The 22,984-nt window shown below is 42.3% G+C and overlaps 1 protein-coding gene across 2 annotated transcripts in view; it reads left to right on the plus strand.

The window, feature by feature from the left end:
* Positions 1-22,984, plus strand: part of PPEF1 (protein phosphatase with EF-hand domain 1) — a 153,396-nt gene that overhangs the window by 111,189 nt on the left and 19,223 nt on the right. For both annotated transcript variants that reach the window (XM_055376684.2, XM_031005700.3), the window contains exons 15-17: positions 3,459-3,611; positions 18,195-18,380; positions 20,725-20,867. In XM_055376684.2, coding sequence (XP_055232659.1) covers positions 3,459-3,611; positions 18,195-18,380; positions 20,725-20,867 — 482 coding nt within the window. The remainder of the gene's footprint in view (positions 1-3,458; positions 3,612-18,194; positions 18,381-20,724; positions 20,868-22,984) is intronic.

A 22,984-nucleotide genomic window follows, 5' to 3' on the forward strand; every position in this document is an offset into this window, starting at 1 on the left:
TTGAGGTGGGCAGATCACTTGGGACCAGGAGTTTGAGACCAGTCTGGTCAACATAGCAAGACCTCATCTCTACAAAAAAGAAAAAATTAGCCAGGTGTGGTGGTGCACACCTGTGGTCCCAGCTACTTGGGAGGCTGAAGCATGAGGATTGCTGGAACCCAGGAGTTTGAGACTGCAGTGAGCTATGATCGCACCACTGCACTCCAGCCTGCATGACAGAGAGAGACCTTGTCTCAAACACAACAAAACCCAGTTGCAATAAAATTTAAGCCCACTCTAAGTTTAAGGTACCTTTCTCATTATATCAGCGAGTAATCAAGCCAATAAGACATTTTGATCAAGATATAATAGTCATTATTAACATAATGAGTGGATTAGATTCTAACCAAGAGCACAAGGGAACATGATGTCTTTGTCAGTCAAATATTGGTGAACACAGGGCATGAATGCCACATTCCATCACCACCTGCCCTATGACTACAGTGCTAATCAGTCATGGCAGCCTCTTCCAATTGACCAGATGAACACTTTTGCTTTCCTGAGGTTAGCCTGAGCAGCCAGCTCTATCAAGGGCTTTTTGAGATATTGAGAAGATGCCTCTGGGATGTCCCTCACTAGCTCTGTGGAGATCCCAAGTTGAGGGCCACCTTAACATAGTAAAGACTGTGAGGCTCTAACATTAGACAGACAGAACTAGGTTAACATCCTGCCTCTGCCACTTCCTGGGTGACTGGGCAACATACTGAAGTTTTCTAATCCTTGGTTTCCACACGTATAAACTGAAGATAAAAATACCTACCATATTGGATTTTTGGGAGGATTAAATGTAATTACCTATATGAAGAAAATGGTGGCCAGGCGCGGTGGCTCACGCCTGTAATCCTAGCACTTTTGGGAGGCTGAGGTGGGCGGATCACTTGAGGGTAGGAATTCAAGACCAGCCTGGCCAAAAAGGTGAAACCCTGTCCTTACTAAAATACAAAAAAATAGCTGGGCATGGTGGTGCACACCTGTAATCCCAGCTACTTGGGAGGCTGAGGCAGGAGGATCACTTGAACCCAGGAGGCAGAGGCTGCAGTGAGCCAAGATCAAGCCACTGCACTCCAGCCTGGGTGACAGTGAAACACTATCTCAAAAAAAAAAAAATAGAAAAGAAAAGAAAATGGCATATACTACTAAACATATAGCTCTCTCCTCCAGTTCTCTCTTCTTTTTTCCTGATACTTGGTTCTGAGGTTTGTGTTTCAGTCACCAATACAGACCCTGGGGAGAGTTTGTGGGCCAGCAATTTTCTCAGGATATCTAAAGTTTCACCCCCTTCAGGGATAACTGTTCTACCTGCTCTTTAGACTGGCTTTAAAGATAGAAATTCAACTTGTGTATTGTTTGTGTCTTCTACCCTTCCTTGAGTGAGGTTGAACTGGTAACACATACTTGTTGTATTAAATATCATTGAACTGTAGTGAAAATGATAGGTTCAACCATTTGGAACTGTATCAGATGAGACATAAAAGTAGATTGTTCCAGTCCAGTTTTATAATCCCCACTTTCCCATCCCATAGGACCCTCCAACCCTCTGTGGCAGGAGGGACCATACTTCCTGGTTTACACCTGTGGTCGTAATGGTATCATTGTTAACAGGGGTGGGGAAGGGTTGGGGGAATTTGATGACAACCTCTATTCTAGGTTCATTTAAGGTATTTTGTAAGGTGGGCAGGTTGAGGGGGGTCAATGCAGAGGGATTAAAGAATGAAGGAAGATTTTATAAAACTAAGATTCTGGTTTATTATTTGTCAAACTCCACAGCAAGGCATTTGCAGAAAGATGGCTACTAGGACTCCCTGGGGGAAAATGGTCGTGTAGTGCCTTAGGGAGAGCTGGGGCAAAGTATCCTGATCCCAAATGGCCTTGAAAACTTCAGAGCCACACATACTTAAGAGACCATGTGGCCTTGCTCAATGAGCTCATCATAAATGAGTTGTGTACAGCTGGGCACGGTGGCTCATGCCTATAGTCCCAGTACATTGGGAGGCCGAAGTGAGACGATCACTTGAGACCAGAAGTTCGAGACCAGCCTGGGTAACATAGCAAGACCCCATCTCTACAAAAAAAAAAAAAAAAAAGAAAAGAAAAAGGAAAAAAGAAGAAGTGAGTTGTGTGGACCCAAGTCCAGAGGGTCCTCCCAGAATATTCTACTCTGCCCCTAATGGGAACATTTGCTGGCAGGAGACAGAGCAGGTAGGCTGTGAACTAGCTAGCAATAGCTGAGCTTGAATTTCTACCTAGCTCAATGAGACAGGACCTCAGAATAAGATTCAATTTCATTTTTGAAAAATAAAGGTAAGATTTCCTACACACTCTAGTTTGTAAAAGAAACTAAGTGCTTGGCCAGGCGCGGTGGCTCACGCCTGTAATCCGAGCACTCTGGGAGCCCAAGGCGGGCGGATCACGAGGTCAGGAAATCAAGACCATCCTGGCTAACACGGTGAAACCCCGTCTCTTCTAAAAAATAGAAAAAATTAGCCGGGCGTGGTGGCGGGCGCCTGTAGTCAGTGCTGAGGCAGGAGAATGGCGTGAACCCGGGACGCGGAGCTTGCAGTGAGCCGAGATCGCGCCACTGCACTCCAGACTGGGGGACAGAGCGAGACTCTGTCTCAAAAAAAAAAAAAAGGAAACTAAGTGCCTACCACAGAGAATTTGTCTATCACTGAACCACGGCCACCAGTATAACAGAAGTATTGTTTAATATTGTTTTGTTTAAAGACATGGTGCTACAAAGAAACAAGTATAAAATTACAGTCTCTGCTTGTGTAAGGGAATGAGGGATTCTAGTAATTGATGCCCTATCAGAAAGACATTTTGTTTTCCAAAGAAACGCAGCAGTTTTGTTGCCAAGATTAGAGAACATCGTCAATGGCTGGCAGAGTCAGGCTGAGAACCACAATGCATTTAGGTTGAAGGGCTTCTGAAGTTTTCAACCTATGTCCCCTTTAAGAACTTTCTTGGACACAGATGTACCTTTTCTCTTTTCTTCTGGAAAGCATGACAAAATGCACAGCAGCCACTCTCTTAAGAGGTGTTTCTGAACTCCTGAAGATCCTATGGCTAGATAAAGGCTCAATAGGAGACTAGTTACCCCTACCTTGGCATCTTCCATTTTCTGTGTGGATGCCACAGAATGTGTTTAACACCTATAGAGAAACTCCAGTGAAACACAGAAACTCTTTCTTTATAGGCAATGTCTGTAATTGGAAAATGTACCAACAGTGTAACAGACCCACTTTACAGACATCAGTGGATGAGTGAGATATAGGAGGTGGACGAGATGCAAAAAGTGACCGTGTGTTTTTCATTGGGTTGTGGCACCACAACATAGAAAGAATCCCACCTGGGACTGAAGTCTCTGTATGTGGCAGAATAAGCAGAGGGTTGGACTAAAGCATAAATTTGTTTTATAGATGAAATCTGTGCTGATACCACCAGCGGAAACAAACAGAGACCATGACACTGACTCGAAGCACAATAAAGTAGGTGTGACTTTTAATGCACATGGAAGAATCAAAACCAATGGATCTCCTACTGAACACTTAACAAAGCATGAATGGGAACAGGTAGGTAATCAGGGTGTTCACTGCAGTGGCAACAATGACACTAGCGTGCATGTTGTCCCTTACAATATATAGATAAAAAGTGACTTTACCTTTACGAGGAGACCACATGATTCTCTTGGAATTCATCACTATATTTTTAACAGCTTTATTGAGATATAATTCACATACCATGTAACTCACCCATTTAAACTATATAATTCAATGGTTTTTGGTATATTCACAGTGTTGTACAACTAGCACCAAAATCTAATTTTAGAACGTTTTCATCATCTGAAAAAGAAACTACATACCTATTAGCATCATTCCCCATTCCCTTCTGTAGCCACCCTGTGCCACCTAACAGCCTTAGGCAACCATCAATCTACTATCTGTCTTTACAGATTTGCCTATTCTGAACATGTTGTAGAAATGGACACATATGTGATGTTTTGTGTCTGGCTTCTTTCACTCAGCACAATGTTCTGGAGGCTCATCCATGTTGTAGCATGTATCAGTACTGAACATCTATTTGTTGCTGAATAATATTCCATTATACGGATATACACATTGTATTTATTCATTCATAAGCTGATGGACATTTGGGTTGTTTCCACTTTTTGGCTACTATGAATAATCCTTCTGTGAACCATCACATACAAGTTTTTCTGTGCATGTATGTTTTTATTTCTCTTAAGTGTGTACCTAGGAGTGGAACTGCTGAGTCATAAACTAATTCTAAAAAAGTTTAACATTTTAAGAAAGTCCCAAACTGTTTTCCCAAGTGGCTGCACCATTTTACATTTCCAGTAGCAATGGATGAACGTTCCAATTTCTCCACATCCTCTCTAACACTTGTTATTGTCTATCATTTTGATTATAGCCATCCCAGAGGGCATGAGATGGAATCTCATTGTGGTTTTGATTTGCATTTCCCTAATGACTAATGATGTCAAGCATCTTTTCATGTGTTTATTGGATATTTGTAGATCTTCTTTGGAGAATTGTCTATTCAGATCCTTTGCCCATCTTAAAAACTGAGTTATTTATCTTTTTATTATTGCATTGTAAGAGGTTTTTTGAATATATTCTACATACAAATCCTTTATCAGGTATATTATTTGCAAATACCCTCTCCCATTCTGTGGGTTGTCTTTTCCCCTTTCTTGATGGTGTCCTTTGCAGTACGGCAGTTTTTAATTTTGGTGATGCCCAGTCAAAATGATATATTTTTTCTCTTTGGTTGCTCATGTTTTTGGTGTTGTATCTAAGCTATTGCCTAATCCAAAGTCATAAAGATCTATTACTTTGTTTTCTTCTAAGAGTTTTATACATTTAGCTCTTAAATTTAGGTGTCTGATCCATTTTGAGTTAATTTTTGTGTGTGGTGGGAGGTGAGATTCCAAATTGTTTCTGTTTTATGTGGATATTTAGTTATCCCAGCACCAATTTTTTTTTCTCTTTTTTTTGAGACAGAGTCTCACTCTGTTACCCAGGCTGGAGTGCAGTGACACGATCTCGGCTCACTGCAACCTTTGCCTCCTGAGTAGTAGCTTGGATTACAGGCATGCATTACCACGCCTGGCTAATTTTTGTATTTTTAGTAGAGATGAGGTTTCACCATGTTGACCAGGCTGGTCTCAAACTCCTGACCTTAGGTGATCTGCCCGCCTCGGCTTCCCAAACTGCTGGGATTACAGGCGTGAGCCACTGTGCCCGGCCACCAGCACCATTTCTTAAAAAGACTATACTTTCCTTGTTAAATTTTCTTGACACCCTTATCAAAAAATCAGTTAACCATAATAAAAGGGTTTATTTCTAGACTCTTAATTATATTTCACAATCTCTATGTTTATCCTTATGTCAGTACTGTACAATTTTGATTACTGTAGCTTTGTGGGAAGTTTTAACATTGGGAAGTGTGAGTTCTCCAACGTTGTTCTTCTTTTTCCAGATCGTTTTGGCTATTCTGGGCCCCTTGAATTTCCATATGAATTTTAGGATTGATTTGTCAATATCTACCAAAAAGCAGCTGGGATATTGGTAGAGTTGCCTTGAATCTGTAGGTCAATTTGGGTACTATGGCTGTCTTGAGATGTCTTTCCATTTATTTAGATCTTTAATTTCAACAATGTTTTTTACCTTTCAGTATACACGTCTTGCTCTTGTTTTGTTAAATTTATTCCTAGGTGTTTTTGATGCTATTGTAAATAGAATTGTTTTCTTAATTACATTTTGGATTGTTCATTGCTAGTGTATAGAAATACAACTGACTTTTATATACTGACATTGTGTTGTGAACTTTGATAAACGTATTAGTTCTAATGGTTTTTAGTGGATTTCTTGAGATTTTCCACATGCAAGATTATGTTATCTTTGAGTAATTTTACTTCTTCCTTTCCAATCTGTCTGCCTTTTCTTTTCCTTTTTTTCTTTTTGCTTAATTGCCTTGTCTAGAACCTCCAGTACACTGTTGAATAAAAGTGAAGAGAGTAGATATCTTTGTCTTGTTCATGATACTGGGGAAAGCATTCAGTCTTTCATCAAGTATGATATTAGCTGTGTGTTTGTAGTGGCCTTTTATTACATTGAGGAAGTTTCTTTCTATGCTTAGTTTATTGAGTGTTTTTATTGTGAAAGAGTGTTGGATTTTGTCAAATGCTTTTTATGAATACATTGAAATGATGTGTTCTTTCTCTTTATTCTATTAATACAGTATATTATATTGATTGATTTCAGAGATGTTAAACCAACCTGACATTCCTGGGATAAATCCCACTTGGTCATGATGTATAATCCACCTTCTATGTTGCTGGCTTCCATTTGGTAATATTTTTTGAGGATTTTTGCATCTATATTCATAAGAGCTATTGGTCTATGGTTTTCTTATGTTGTGATATCTTTGTCTGGTTTTGGTATAAGTTTGGCCTCATAAGAGGAATTGGAAAGTATTGTCTCCTCTTCTGTGTTTTAGAAAAGTCTGTGAAGGATTGATTTTAATTCTTCAAATGTTTGATAGAATCCATCAGTGAAGCCATCAGGGCCTGGGCTTCTCTTTGCAGGAAGTTTTAAAATTACTAATTTCAATATTTTTCCTTGCTATAGTTGTATTCAAGTTTTTTGTTTCTTCCTGAGTAGTTTGTGTCTTGGTAGTTGTGTCTTTCTTGGAATTTGTTTCATTTCCTGAAACAAATTTATTTCATGAAATTCATTTCATCTAATATGTCTAATTTGTTGACCTAAAGTTGTTTGTAGTACTTCTTTATTGTTTTGTCTCCTGAAGTTTATTTCCTTTTTTTTCTTGGTCAGTCTCACTAAGGTTTGTCAATGTTATTGATCTTTTTGAAGAACCAACTTTTAGTTTTATTGATTTTTCCCTATTGTTGTCTATTCTCTATTTCATTTATTTCTGCACTAATTGTTAACAGTGGAGGGTGTCCAGGTTCTTGGCGTCTTGAACGATGAATTGGACAAAACGCACAAACAAAGCAAGGAAGGAATGAAGGGTTTTACTGAAATGAAAGTACACTCCACAGTGTGGGAGTGGCCCGAGCATATGGGCTGAAAGGCCCTGTTATAGAATTTTTGGGAGTTTCAATACCCCCAGAGGATTCCACTGGTTACTTGGGGTACACCCTATGTAAATGCAGAGTTTGAAGTAAAGTTACAAAGTCATTTACAGCATAAGCCCAATGGAGAGGATATTTCCTGTCATAGCTGAAGTGTGAACTGGCCTTATGTTCCCTGCCTCCAGACCTTACTTTCCTGCCTCATAATCTTTATCATTTCCTTCCTTCTGCTTGTTTTAGGTTTAGTTTGCTCTTCTTTTTTCAGTTTCTTTAGAAGGTAATATCATTGACTTGAGATCTTTTTTATTTTTTAACAAAGATACAAATTTCCCTTTAAGTACTGCTTTAGCTCCATCCCTTAAGTTTGCTATGTTATTAAACAATTGCTGCTGCCTTAAAAAAAATAGTTTTGCTATGTTGTGCTTTTGTTTTCAATAGTATTGTCTAAATATCCTTGTGATTTCTTTAACTTATCTGTTATTTGGTAGTGTGTCGTTTAATTTCTACATATTTATGAATTCCCCATATTTCTTTCATTTATTGATTTAAAATTTAATTTGATTGTGGTCAGCGAACACATGCTTTGCCTGATTTAAATTCCTTTAAAACTTTTTTTCTTTTTTTGGTAAATCCTTTTAAAATTTGTTGAGGCTTTTTTTGTGGCCTAGCATATGGTTTATCCCAGAGAATGCTCCATGTGCACTTCAGAAGACTATATATTTCACTCTTATTGGGTGGAGTGTTTTATATATGTCTCTTTGAACATATTTATAATAGTTGCTTTGAAATCTTTGTCTGCTAAGTCGACGTCTAGTCCCTTCAAAAGCAGTTTTTATTGCCTGCTTCCCCCCTCCGCCCCCCCGCACCCCCCCGCCCGTGTATGAGTCATACTTTTTTCTTTGCATGTCCTGTAATCTTACATTGTAGTAACCCTAGGTAGTTATTCCCATGCCCCTCTGGGGCTTGTTGTTATTTGCTTTTTTGTTTATTTGTTGAGTGACTTGTCTGGACTAGTTTAGTGAAGTCTATTCCCCCTCAGTGTGCAGCCTCTGATGTCACTCTTCACAGAGTGCTGCCTTGGGCATGCATACAGTTTCTCCGACCACCAGGGCTGGTGTGGATTTAATTGGGCTCTCTTTGACTGTCTCTTTCCCTGATCTCTCCTTTAAGCTTCGGACCCATCTGCCTCTATTTGAAGCAGTCCCAGCTGTTAGCCTTCACTAATTGCTAGCCGATTGCTCTATTGTTTTTAACAATGCCCTGGCCCACAGAGTGCTCTACAGTCTGATCCGATTAAAGTTGGACCCCTTTGCAGGGGCAGGGCTTTAACCATGTTTGAGGCTTACTCCAGCCTCCACAAAGGCTCTTTTCTCATCTGTCTCTTTCCCCGATTCAGTCTGTTAAATTTCTTCTAGCTGGGGTACTGTTACTACTAGTATCTCCGCACTACCATCCTCCTCGTAAATGCCTATTCCCAACATCTCCATTGTTTTCAACAGTGCCTTCAGGCATGAACTTCCTTACACTCTGTGCCAAATAAGGCCAGTCCCTTAGGAAGAGTGGCAGTGCTCTGTTCTTGACCTGCCTCACCCCCTGGGCCAAACCACTGTGCCATCGCACTGCAGCTGGGAGCAGGGACAGTGACCCACTTCTCCTCCAGTGACAGCCCCATTCCACAAGTGGGGTAGTAGGCAGGGATGATAGCCCCTGGTCTTCTTGGCTTGCCCTTCCTGGCATAGCACCTCCTCCTTATGATTGAGCAAGCATGGGGGCAGTTGGGGTCTAGCACCTGCAGGCTGCCATGCCTAGGATAGGGCTTCTGCCCAGTGAGTGGGAGAAGTGACCCCAGTCCTCTCTGCTGTGCTTGCCTGGAATCCAGCTTCTGTAACGCAGAGCTGAGGGGAATGAGGGATGCCCATCAGCTTGCTCCTTCTGGGGCAAAACCATAGCCCTCTACTGGGAGCTGGGGGAAGAAGGAGCCCCGTCTTGGATGCATCCACTTGAAGTAGAGCATCCTTCATGCTGATCAGTGAAGGGGGTTAGAGTAGATCATGGCTCAAATGCCACAGACTCTCTCTGTTGGTATCAAAATTTAGTAAGTTTTCTTCAGTGTTTCTCCATATGCTGTATGCCATTAGGACAATTTCCAGTGGCTTTAACTATTTTAATTTTTTTTAAGTGATTTTCCGCTGGGCGTGGTGGCTCACGCCTGTAATCCCAGCACTTTGGGAGGCTGAGGTGGGCGGATTGCTTGAGCCCAGGAGTTGGAGACCAGCCTTGGCAACTTGGCGAAACCCCATATCTATAAAAAGTGCAAAAATTAGCTGGGCGTGGTGGTGCATGCCTGTAGTCCCAGCTACTTGGGAGGCTGAAGCAGGAGCATGGCTTGAACCTGGGAGGCGGAGGCTGCAGTGAGCTGAGATCGTGCCACTGCACTCCAGCCTGGGCGACAGAGCGGGACCCTGTCTTAAAGAAAAAGATGTTCACCAGTTAAATGGTTGTTTCACTGGGGAGAGGGTCTGCCAAGCCCCTAACACTGCCATTCCTGTCACTATGTTGTCATTTTGAGAACTGTACTGAGTATGTCTATAAACATGGATGTAAAGGCAATAAGCCATGTACTCATCTTTGTGACAGCGTGCATATCCAGAGCTGCCTGTCTGGAGTCTCTGGCAGCTTCTGGCATGGAGTAAGATCTATAAATATTCCTCTCATTCATTCATCCATTCAACAAGAATGTATTGATCACTCCTGAGTACTCTTGCTCATTTGTCTTGGTGAAATTTAGCGTTTTTCTAAATTTCCAGTCCTACATTTTAACTGCTTTCTTGTCAGTTTTTACCCCATATGGCAGGGATGAGTTCTTAAGAACAACAGCTATGTGTATTATCTCATTGAATCCTTAAAGCAACCTGATGACATAGATAATATTATTCCTGTTTCCCAAAAGAGGACACTGAAGCTCACATAAGTTGAATAATTTGCTAAATGATGGGTCTGGTTTTGATTCCAAATTTGTTGGACTCTACACTTCTCATTTTTGACTGCTAGGTCATACCATGTCTCTCACTGTAGGAAAAGATGTTACAGGACACTGGGTTTTGTTCGTTTGGTTGCTTGGTTTCTTTTTTTTGAGATGGAGTCTCACTCTGTCACCCAGGCTGGAGTGCAGTGGCGCAATCTCGGCTCATTGCAACCTCCGCCTCCTGGGTTTAAGCAATTCTCCTGTCTCAGCCTCCAGAGTAGCTGGGATTACAGGCACGTGCCACCACGCCCAGCTAATTTTTGTGTTTTTAGTAGAGACTGAGTTTCACCATATTGGTCAGGCTGGTCTCAAACTCCTGACTTCAGATGATCCACCTGCCTTGGCCTCCCAAAGTGCTGGGATTACAGGCATGAGCCACTGTGCCCGGCCCCAGAACTCTGTTTTTCAACTTCTTAGATGGGAATGTTATGACCTCTTAGAAAGGTCTTTTGTAGACTTTTCTTCAGGTTTCCTGTTCTGAAAGAAATGAAATAAAATTATTGGATATGGACTAACGCTTAACGATAAAAGTGTTCTTCCTGTAGATAGAATCGTAACCATAATAAGTAGCTTTCGTTTTCAGATATAAACACACATACATGCATTTGCAATGTCACAAGTACACATAGACACGTGCCCACATGATGTTGGTTACATCTGTAGCTGGGAAACATAATTAAACAATTACCAAACAGTGTTGAATTTCTTACTTCCCTTCAGTAATTGTTAAAGAAACCTCTTTTTCTTGATTTGGGACCCTTATACCTTGATTGCTGAAAATGTTGACTAAAATGTGATTTCTGGTGTAAAATATACCCTAATCAATGAGGAGAGAGAGAAGTGAGGAGACAGACTGAGGGAGAAATGGAATTCATCATTGGCTGTGAGTCCAAAATATTTGAAAATCAAGTAAGCATGAGAGGCATCTCATAGCAAGTAGGAAAGGATGCCTCCTTAAACCTTGACATCCAAATCCCAAAGACTGAAGGTTAGAACAAGCTCTTCTAGGATTATGGTGAATAAAGAAGATAATGTTAAAGAAATTGGAGCTGCACACAAAGAAAATTGTGGCCTCTGGGAGCCTAGAAGAGTTAGAGCCTTAAGAAGTGGGAGGGAGGAGACTGGGGCTCATTATTCCATAACAGAGCCTCCCGCTCCCCAAACAATAGAGATACAGCATCTTGCAGACCCCACACACATGATCGGAGCTGACATTGGGTAAAATGGGCCAGAACCTCATTTCTGATGTTTAATCATTTTAGTTGTGCCCCTAATTTTCTTTCCTCAGTTCCTGGTACATAGTGGATAAACACACACATAAGTTATGCTAGAGCCGAAATTTCCAGATAAAAACAGAGCTCACAATTACTTTATTTCTTAATATCTATGAGCTATTTTGTATAAAGATCATATACTCTTTATTTTGTCTTGTAGTCATGGAAATTCATAATTCTTGGCAGAGTGCTATAGTTTAAATTTTCCCTTATGTTCACTGAGATGTGGGGATATATTTAATCAGAGTTAAGTCACTATACAGAGATGAATATGATACTCTTTAAGACAGACTTACAAAGAGACAGAGGCCAGAAAGGTTTCAAAAATAATTTTAATTATTTATAGTCTGAATGACTCCCCTCTCTTTATTCATTCATTTAACAGGTATTTATTGAGCACCTACTATGTGTCAGACACTGTTCTAGACTTCTGGGAAATGTCAATGACCAAATAAAGATCCGTTACCTTGCAGAGCTTACATTTTAGGGGGAGGAGTTAGATGACAAACAATACAATAATGAGTAAATGATATGATATCTTAAGTGATATGTTCTTTTTTATTATTATTATTTTTTTTAGACGGAGTCTCGCTCTGTTGCCCAGGCTGGAGTGCAGTGGCGCAATCTCGGCTCACTGCAAGCTCCGCCTCCCGGGCTCACACCATTCTCCTGCCTCAGCCTCCTAAGTAGCTGGGACTACAGGCACCTGCCACCACACCCGGCTAATTTTTTTGTATTTTTAGTAGAGACGGGGTTTCACCATGTTAGCCAGGATGGTCTCGACCTCATGATCCGCCTGCCTCGGCCTCCCAAAGTGCTGGGATTACAAGCGTGAGCCACTGCGCCCAGTCTTAAGTGATAAGTTCTATGGGAAAAATAAAAACTAGAGCAGAGTTAAGGAGAACAGGAAAACTGGACTTGGGGACAAAATTGCAATTTTTTTTTTTTTTTTTTGAGACAGAGTCTCACTCCTGTAGTCCAGGTGGGAGTGCAGTAGTGCAACTACGGCTCATTGCAACCCTGACCACCTGGGCTCAAGTGATTCTCTCACCTCATTTTTTTATTTTTTATATAGATGATGTCTCACTATATTGCCCAGACTGGTCTTGAACTCCTGGGCTCAAGCGATCCTTCTTCCTCTGCCTCAGAAAGTCCTGGGATTACAAGCATGAGCCACGGCGCCTGGCCAAAATTGCAATTTTAAATAACGTAGTCAGCAGCATTGAGGAGGCTCCCAAGAGGGAAATGACTTGATTGAGGTGTCTTGGCTGGTCAGGAATGATAGAGTAGGATTTGATCCTGAGGTTGACTTGAATGTCCATGCTCTTTTTCTGAAGGGATAGATGAGAGTGACAGGCACTCTCAGGAAGGACGTGACCTACTTTAGTCAGCCCTTATTCAATGAGGCCTGAAGGGTGGACAGGGAGCAGGAGGAAGGCATTTAAAGAAATCTAGGTACCTGGCTGGGAGGTTTGGGCTGAGCATGGCTTTTTTTTTGAGATGGAGTCTTGCTCTGTCGCCCAGGCTGGAGTGCAATGGTGCGATCTCGGCTCACTGCAGCCTCTGCCTCCCAGGGTGAGGCAATTCTCCTGCATCAGCCTCCAAAGTAGCTGGGATTACAGGCGTCTGCCACCACGTCCGGCTAATTTTTTTAGTTTTAGTAGGGGCAGGGTTTCACCATGTTGGCCATGGTAGTCTCGAATTCCTGACCTCGTTCATGATCCACCCATCTCGGCCTCCCAAAGTGCTGGAATTACAGGGGTGAGCCACCATGTCCGGCCTGAGCATAGCTTTTAAAATGACATGGTCTGGGCTGGGCGTGGCAGCTCACGCCTGTAATCCCAGCACTTTGGGAGGCCGAGGCAGGCGGATCACAAGGTCAGGAGTTCCAGACCAGCCTGACTATCGTGGTGAAACCCCGTCTCTACTAAAAATACAAAAATTAGCCGGGCGTGGTGGTGCATGCCTGTAATCCCTGCTACTCGGGAGACTGAGGCAGAATTGCTTGAACCTGGGAGGCGGGGGTTGCAGTGAGCCAAGATCACACCACTGCACTCCAGCCTGGGCGACGGAGCAAGACCCCGTCTCAAAAAAAAAAAAAAAAAAAATGACATGGTCTAGCTGGGCATGGTGGCACGTACCCGTAATCTCAGCTAGTCGGGAGACTGAGGCAGGAGAATTGCTCGAACCCAGGAGGCGGAGGTTGCAGTGAGCTGAGATCACGCCATTGCACTCCAGCCTGGGCGACGAAAGCAAAACTCTGTCTCAAAAAATAAATTAATTAATTAATTAAAAATGACATGGTCAAAAGCTGGAAGGGAGGATGTATAACTAAGGGAAAATATGAAAGAATAGTGAATCTATAGTATTAATGTTTTAGAAGAGAAGCATTTAGATATACCTTTCAGAGCTATTAACTCTCCCTCGAAGCACACTTTTGGAGTCTGGATTACTTAGAGCTGCAGACATGCGCAAGGTGCTTCTTGAAGGATTTATTTTAGATTGAGGAGATTTAAAAGGCTGACACACAAATAGATTTTTGTTGACCAGGTCATATAAAAGCTGTAATTCAGTAAAACATTCCCATTTTTTTTGTTTGAAATTTTTCAGGAAAGAATGTTGTAAAGAATTAATTAGTCTTTCATGCAGTGATCACCCCAAGGCTCCTGCATTTCAGAGGATAATGTGTTGTTGAGATGAAAGAGATGGTTTCTACTGAGAAATTTGTTTCACCAACAAATGGGCTTTTATGCAATTTTTTTGTGAGTTCTGGAATTAATCTTACATTACCACTACGATCTGGGTAAACCTAGTCAAGTAAATGATTTCTAGACAGAAAAAAGAAATGCAGAACTCAGGGAATGGATTCTGAAGGACAAGCTCAGTTCTTAAAAACTGTTACCCCTTATGACTTAGAATCAAAGAAAAATGAGTGTCAGATATATCTTCCTCATTCCTTTGATGATGACTAAGGCCTGAATATGTTAAGTGATTTGCCCAAGGTGACTTAGGTAATTACTTGAAGTGCTAACTCCTTGGCCAGTGCTTATTCTAGTTCAACAGAGTCCCATCATATGTGCATTGAATTTATGTAAATTTCAATTATTGTATATGGCAAAAAAGGAGAAAAATACTGGAAAATTTTATTTTCATATACTTTATCACATATATAAAATAATATATCCATATTTATATAATATATATAAAACATTCACATATCCATATTATTGTATAGAGTTGTATGCATACAATCATGTACAGTCAACCCTCCGTATGCACGGGTTCTGCATTGTGGACTCAACCAATAACAGATTGAAAATATTTGGAAAAAAAGAAAACAATATAACAATACAATCTAATATAAATTTTAAAATATGGCATAACAACTATTTACATAGCACTTACATTGTATTAGGTATTATAAGTAATCTAGAGATGATTTATAGTACAGATACTCTTTGATTTATGATGAGTTTATCTGGACTTAATTCCATCATGTCAAGGAGCTCATTGAATGCTTGTTGCTTTTGCACCATTGTGAAGTTGAAAATCGTTAAGTCAGGGACCATTTGTAGACAGGAGGATGGGTGTGGATTATATGCAAATACTACGCCATTTTATACGAGGGACTTGAGCATCCACAGGTTTTAGTATCCTGGATGTAGGAGATGGTCCTGGAACCAATCCACCTTGGATACTGAGGGTCAACTATATATGTTAAGGGTAACTTAAGAGGTTTCCCAGGGGTAATTTTCGCTATAAATGATTTGCATCCCATGTAGAAGTTGAAAGCTTAATCCCCTCCTAACAAAGCCCAACTCCTTGATTTCCATCTTTCCTCCATCATTATATTACAGGTCGAATTATGTTCCTAAACAGACATCATGGTGTAAGAGCCAGTTTTGACTCAGTTGAAAATGCAAGTGTTATTTTTGTCATAAACACCAGCAAAGGGGTTCCATTATATTTATTCATAGAGTAGGGCGGTGCTGATGTTGGAATTCAGTGGGGAGAAAGGAGCCCCCTTGGCTGACTCTTCTTTGGGTGGTTTTAACTGTCACTTCAATCATCAAAAACTCTGCAGGTATCTGATGTGGGCCTGGTACAGGGTTTCTCTTTTCTCTAGTTCTGACCAGGTACTTATTCCAGGGTAGCTCTCCTGCCAGTTCTGCTCTTTTCACCTCACTGTCTTTTTCCTCACTTATTTCTAGCTCCTCTTCCATACCAAACTTATAAATGGGTGTACAATCATGTTTAGCAATTCCTGGTCCTCTTCTCCAGACCTGATTTGGACCCACTAGAATAACTGCACAACTTCACATGCCTGCTTTTTCATGCACTCAAAAGAAACATGTGGAAAATATAGACTGTTAGAATCAGTCTGTTAGAATCTGAGATACTTTACAGGTCAACTGGTCCGAATGCCTGATTCTAAAGATCTCAAAAGTGAGACCCAGGGAGGATTTTCAAGGTTATATAGCTTTAATGGCAGAGAGAGTTTTTCTCACCGCTTTAAGCTGTTATAGAAGTTTCAATAAAGAAACATTACAGGCCGGGCGCAGTGGCTCACACCTGTAATCCCAACACTTTGGGAGGCCGAGGTGGGTCGATCACCTGAGGTCAGGGGTTCGAGACCAGCCTGGCCAACATGGTAAAACCCTGTCTCTACCAAAAATACCAAAAATTAGCCAGGTGTTGTGGCGGGCCCTTGTAATCCCAGCTACTCAGGAGGATGAGGCAGGAGAACCACTTGAACCCAGGAGGCGGAGTTTGCAGTGAGCCGAGATCATGCCACTGTACTCCAGCCTGGGTGACAGAGCGAGACTCCATCACAAAAAAAAGAAAAAAAGAAAAGAAACATTACAGATAGATGAGAGCCACAAAGACGGAGCCTCCAATCTTTATGAAAAATATTATTTTGTTTTATTTTGAGATGGTGTCTTGCTCTGTTGCCGAGGGCACAGTGCAGTGGCATGAACATGGCTCACTGCAGCCTCAACCTCCTGGGCTCAGGAATCTTCTCACTTCAGCCTCCCAAGTAGCTGGGAACACATTCCGGCACCACCACACCTGGCTAATTTTTATTTTTTAAGTTTTTGTAGAGATGGGGTTTTGCCATGTTTACCCAGGCTGCTCTTGAATTCCTGGACCCAAGCATTCCTCCTGACTCAGCCTCCCAAAGTGCTGGGATTACAGGCATGAGCCACTGTGCCTGGCAGAAAAATGATTTTAAAAATTTGGATCTTTAGTCCTGGACATCATGTAACCTGCATTTGCCTCTCCCGCGCCCCAAAGGAAATGTTATAATAATACAACACTTGTGGATTTAGAACACATTATGGAAACCAGTCATTTACTAAATGTATTGCAGAAACTGAGAATGTACTTACCATCGAGGGGGGAAAAGTGAAGGAGATGCTTTAGGAGACACCCTCGGATAAAGAGGTTTCCACATTTGTGTTGGGAAACAGCAAGGGCTTCCTCAGGCTATGTGCTCAACAGGACAAAAACCTGGCCCAGAGCCACAGCAGGAGACCTACTTTATGTCTTTGAACATATTAAGACACACCTAATGTGTGGGCATTGTGGGGAGCTAATTTCTTCCCTGAATGTGACAATGAAGTTCTTTTAAGAGAAAAGAACCTTGTAGATTCAACAATTGTCAAACAATTGTGATGGAATTTTTAAAGCCAAAAAAAAACAAAAAAAAATGACAAGGCCTGATTCTTGGTTATTGTTATTGCTGTATTGGTTATTCATGGAGGAGATGAATATGAAACAATGTTCTTTTTTCTTTTTCTTTTTTGCCGAGACCAGCTCGGTAGGGGAGACCCTAACCCAGCAGCGCTAGAGGAATTAAAGACACACACGGAAATACAGAGGTGTGAAGTGGGAAATCAGGGGTCTCACAACCTTCAGAGCTGAGAGCCCCAAACACAGATTTACCCACGTATTTATTAACAGCAAACCAGTCATTAGCATTGTTTCTATAGATATTAAATTAACTAAAAGTATCCCTTATGGGAAGCGAAGGGATGGGCCAAATTAAAGGAATAGGTTGGGCTAGTTAACTGCAGCAGGAGCATGTCCCTAAGGCACAGATCACTCATGCTGTTGTTTGTGGCTTAAGAATGCCTTTCAGTGGTTTTCCACCCTGGGCGGGCCAGGTGTTCCTTGCCTTCATTCCCGTAAACCCACAACCTTCCAGCGTGGGCGTTATGGCCATCATGAACATGTCACAGTGCTGCAGAGATTTTGTTTATGGCTAGTTTTGGGGCCAGTTTATGGCCAGATTTTAGGGGGGCCTGCTCCCAACAATTTTGAGACAGGGTCTCCGTCTGTCACCCAGGCTAGAGTGCAGTGGAGTGATCATGGCTCACTGCAGCCTCAACCTCTCAGGCTCAAGTGATCCTCCCATCTCAGCCTCCCTAGTAGCTGAGACTATAGGCATGCACCACCATGCCTGGCTAATTTTTGTATTTTTTGTAGAGTTGAGGTCTCACCATGTTGCCCAGGCTGGGCTTGAACTCCTGGCCTCAAGCAGTCCTCCCACCTCAGCCACCCAAAGTGCTGGGATCACAGGCATGAGCCACCACGCCAGGCCTGAAACAATTTTCAAGGAAGAATGAGAAGTGGTCTTTGGGATACCTTGGGTTAATATTTCTGACAAATAAGTTGGAATCTAGAAAGATATACTCTCACTTGTAAGTTACAGCGAAATCTGGTTTGTTGTTCCAAGATTATTGATATTCTGTGGAGTGATCCCAGAGGCAAAAATGGCTGTTTTCCAAATACGTGCCGAGGAGGGGGCTGCTATTTTGGACCAGATGTTACTTCCAAGATTCTTAATAAATACCAGTTGAAGATGCTCATCAGGTCTCATGAATGTAAGCCCGAAGGGTATGAAATCTGTCATGACGGGAAGGTAAGCTAAAATTGTTGGTGACATTCCCATAAACGTCCTTCCCCTAAGCACAGTCTTTTCTTCACAGAGCATGTCTGGCCTAGAAGCCCATGAGAAGATGTATTCTCTAGTACCAAACGGAAACCAGAGAAGGCGAGCTTCCTCTGGGTTGTTTGAAGGGGCCTCACTGTCCCTTATCCTAAAAGATATTTGGTTTATTTCCCTGATCTTCCCTAATCCCAGAAACAGAAATTCTTTTTTTTTTTTTTTTTTGAGATGGAGTCTCACTCTGCCACCCAGGTTGGAGTGCAGTGGTGTGATCTCAGCTCACTGCAACCTCCGCCTCCCGGGTTCAAGTGATTCTCGTGCCTCAGCCACCCAAGTAGCTGGGATTACAGGTGTGCGCCACCACACCCAGCTAATTTTTGTATTTTTAGTAGAGACAGGGTTTCACCATATTAGCCAGACTGGTCTCAAACTCCTGACCTCAGGTGATCCGCCTGCCTCGGCCTCCCAAAGTGCTGGGATTACAGTCATGAGCCACCGCGCCTGGCCCCAGAAGCAGAAATTCTGATACATGGCACTAAGTAGACACACAGAAAGGCTTGGTTCTTTAGACTGCTTATAAGGCAACTGTCCCATACAGTGGGGTTGAGAATGTCCTTTTCCTCACAGAGCGCATAAAAGGCAGCAGTGAATCCAGTTTGCTCTTGCACTTTTTACATGTTCCCTGTGCAGGGCCCAAAACACAAAACACACTTCCCTTCAGCTCCCTGAGTAGGTGACCTCCAGCAAGTTGCTCACTGTAGTCAGTTTAGCTGCAGCCACTAAAACGGAGTGTGTGGTGTTCCTTCAGTGGTGTCTGATCAAAGGCTAAAAGAGGTGAGGACCGAGGAGCTGGTTTCTTGTCCCAAGTTGTTCTGGGATGCACCGTTTTCTTTCTTTTTTTTTCTTTTTTCTTTTCTTTGAGACAGAGTCTCGCTGTGTTGTCCAGGCTGGAGTGCAGTGGTGCGATCTCGGCTTACTGCAACCTCCGCCTCCCGAGTTCAAGTGATTCTCTTGCCTCATGCTCCCGAGAAGCTGGGATTACAGGTGCCCGCCACTACGTCCAGCTAATTTTTGAACTTTTAGTAGAGACAAGGTTTCATGATGGCCAGGCTGGTCTCAAACTCCTGACCTCAGGTGATCCACCTGCCTCAGCCTCCCAAAGTGCTGGGATTATAGGCATTAGCCACCGCGCCTGGCCTGGAATGCACCTTTTTCTGTAGTGAACAGCAATAAATAAAAATGGATACCAAGTTGTGTGGCATTTCCCTCTGTGTCAGCACTTTGTTTTTCTGACCTTTATTAATTCGTTTTCAGCTCATACTAACATTCCAAGATGAGTAAGGCAAGTATTGTTTAGGGTTTCTTTGTAGTAAGAAAATAGATAGAAAACATCAGTGGCTTGTCTGAAGTGACATGCTCATCAGGACAGAACGGGGCCTAAATGAGGTTCCCTGTCACCCACAAATATTGTCCTCCTGGCTGGGCACGGTGGCTCATGCCTGTAATCCCAGCACTTTGGGAGGCCAAGGCAGGTGGATCACGAGGTCAAGAGATAGAGACCATCCTGGTCAACATGGTAAAACCCTGTCTCTACTAAAAATACAAAAATTAGCTGGGCGTGGTGGCACACACCTGTAGTACCAGCTACTCGGGAGGCTGAGGCAGGAGAATTCCTGGAACCCAGGAGGTGGAGGTTGCAGTGAGCTGAGATCGTGCCATTGCATTCCAGCATGGTGAGAGAGCGAGACTCCATCTTAAAAAAAAAAAAAAAAAAAAAAAAATTGTCCTCCCATATTCTACCACAGCCCAAGGCTAGTTCCTTCACAAGACAGTGGTCGTGGTCCCTTATTCTAGCCACTGCACCTCTGCCCTTAAAGCACTGACTTTCTGGGGCCCTGAACCCTCTAAATCACTCAGCTCCAAGCAGAAGAAAAAAACTGAAGTACTAGACAAATTTTGTTCTGAATGCTCAACTATTACAAGGCAAGAAAATAGGGGATTTATCCCCTTGGAAAAAGAATTTGCAAAATCAAACATTAAAGAGGATTCTGAGATTTGGCACTAAAATTGTACCCGGGATTGCAGGGCCATGCGCTGAGGACATTGGCTGAGTGGCCAGGAGTTAGTGCTGCTGGGGACACTGGGTCTTGTTTTCCTCCGATGCAGTCGTAGAAATCACATCAGACTGTGATGATTTGCAGGGTTTATGAACTTTCTTTGATTTTTGCTTTTTAAGAATTGAGCTATTTCTGACCTTATTGAATGACCTTTTGAGAACTAATGTTACGTGAACCTGACCCTCTTTTTCTTTAACCAGGTTGTGACTATATTTTCTGCTTCTAATTATTATGAAGAAGGCAGCAATCGAGGAGCTTACATCAAACTATGTTCTGGTACAACTCCTCGATTTTTCCAGTACCAAGTAACTAAAGCAACGTGCTTTCAGCCTCTTCGCCAAAGGTGTGTATACTATACCGAGAGTGCTGAGCACTGGTATCACAGACCCATTAGAACCAGTCCCACGTGACTAAGAGCAGCCACGTGGGTGAAGAGAGTCATTTATAGCTTACTCATTAGTATCAACAAAATGGAAATAGTTCCAGACACCAAGTGGTGAATGCACCCATATTTGAAACCAAAAGGAGCAATTTTAAATTCATACATCTTTTTAGATGGATAAAGCAGTCAGCCCTCAGAAACATAACTGAATGTAAAGAAAAGAAGATCCCCACACCCACTCAGTCCCCCAACCTACAACCTTCTCTGACCCACAAACAGCTCTATCTGGTCTTGCCCCTTTCTCTTCTCTATCCAGAAGTGTATGTGACAAATAGTTGAGTGTCTCTCTCCATGTGATGGCATTTGTAGCTTATACTCCTTTTCTCCCTTTAACATTATCTTTCTAAGGTTTTTTTTGTTTTTTTTGTTTTCTTCGTTTGTTTTTTGTTTTTTTGAGATGGAGTCTCGCTCTGCAGCCCAGGCTGGAGTGCAGTGGCGCGATCTCAGCTCCCTGCAACCTCTGCCTCCCAGGTTCAAGCTGTTCTCCTGCCTCAGCCTCCTGAGTAGCTGAGATTACAAGGGCCCTCCACAACACCTGGCTAATATTTTATATTTTTGGTAGAGACGGGGTTTCACCATGTTGGCCAGGCTGGTCTTGAACTCCTGACCTCATGTGATCTGCCTGCCTTGACCTCCCAAAGTACTGGGATTACAGGCATGAGCTACTGCGCCCGGTCTAAGATTTTTTACATTATAGAACTAACATGTTTGTTGTTAACAACTGAAAAAAAGCAAAGAAGAATAAAGAAAATGTTAACAACTTCTCTCCTTTCTCAATTATCCTTTTCCCCAGAGGTAACTAAAACTGGCAGTTTAGAATGGCCCCTTCCACCCTCTTCTTGCTCTTACAAAAATAGTCAAGCATTTATTCAGTCATTGAATTAAAAAAAAACCTTTGAGTACCTACTATGTGTCAGATACTATTCTAGGCATACATAATACAAGATAGGCTGAAGTCCCCTCATCAAACACATATCTCAGTGTGAAGAGAAAGACGATAAACAATGTACATACTTTTTTTTTAAAGAAGGAGTCTTGCTCTGTTGCCCAGGCTGGAGTGCAGTGGCACGATCTTGGCTCACTGCAACCTCCACCTCCTGGGTTCAAGTGATTCTCCTGTCTCAGCCTCCCGAGTAGCTGGGACTACGGGCATGCCCCACCACGCTGGGCTAATTTTTGTATTTTTAGTAGAGACGGGGTTTCACCTTGTTGACCAAGCTGGTATTGAACTCCTGACCTCAGGTGATTTGCCCGCCTTGGCCTCCCAAAGTGCTGAGATTACAGGTGTGAGCCACCACGCCCAGCCTGTACGTACATTTTTTTTTTTTTTTTTTTGAGACGGAGTCTTGCTCTGTTGCCAGGCTGGAGTGCAGTGGCGCGATCTCAGCTCACTGCAACCTCTGCCTCTTGGGTTCAAGCAATTCTCCTGCCTCAGCCTCCCAAGTAGCTGGGACTACAGATGCACGCCACCACACCCAGCTAATTTTTGTTTTTTTAGTAGAGATGGGGTTTCACCATGTTGGCTAGGATGGTCTCGATTTCTTGACCTTGTGATCCGCCCGCCTCAGCTTCCCAAAGTGCTGGGATTACAGTAGTGAGCCACCACGCCCGGCCGTACATATATTCTTTTAAGAAAGAATCACACTGCACACTGTATTCTGCAACTGAATTTTTCCCCTAAAAATTTTATCGTGAACATCACCCCAAGTTAGTAAAGATAGACCTAACTCATTCTTTTTAGTACATACATATTATTCTGTAGTATACATGCACCATAACAGTTATGGAGCAACTAAATCTTATCCAATTGATAGACATCCAGATTGGTTCCAGGATTCCGCATTTAAAAACAATGCTATAACTAGCATTCCTATATATAAGGAACTCATACGACTCAACAGCAAAAAAAAAAACCAAGTAATCCAATCTAAAAAATAGGCAAAGGACCTGAATAGACATTTTCCCAAAGACATACAAATGGCCAACAGGTATACGAAAAGATGCTCAACATCACTAAT

The sequence above is a fragment of the Gorilla gorilla genome, chromosome X, assembly GCF_029281585.2.
Source record: "Gorilla gorilla gorilla isolate KB3781 chromosome X, NHGRI_mGorGor1-v2.1_pri, whole genome shotgun sequence".
Classification (NCBI taxonomy): domain Eukaryota; kingdom Metazoa; phylum Chordata; class Mammalia; order Primates; family Hominidae; genus Gorilla; species Gorilla gorilla.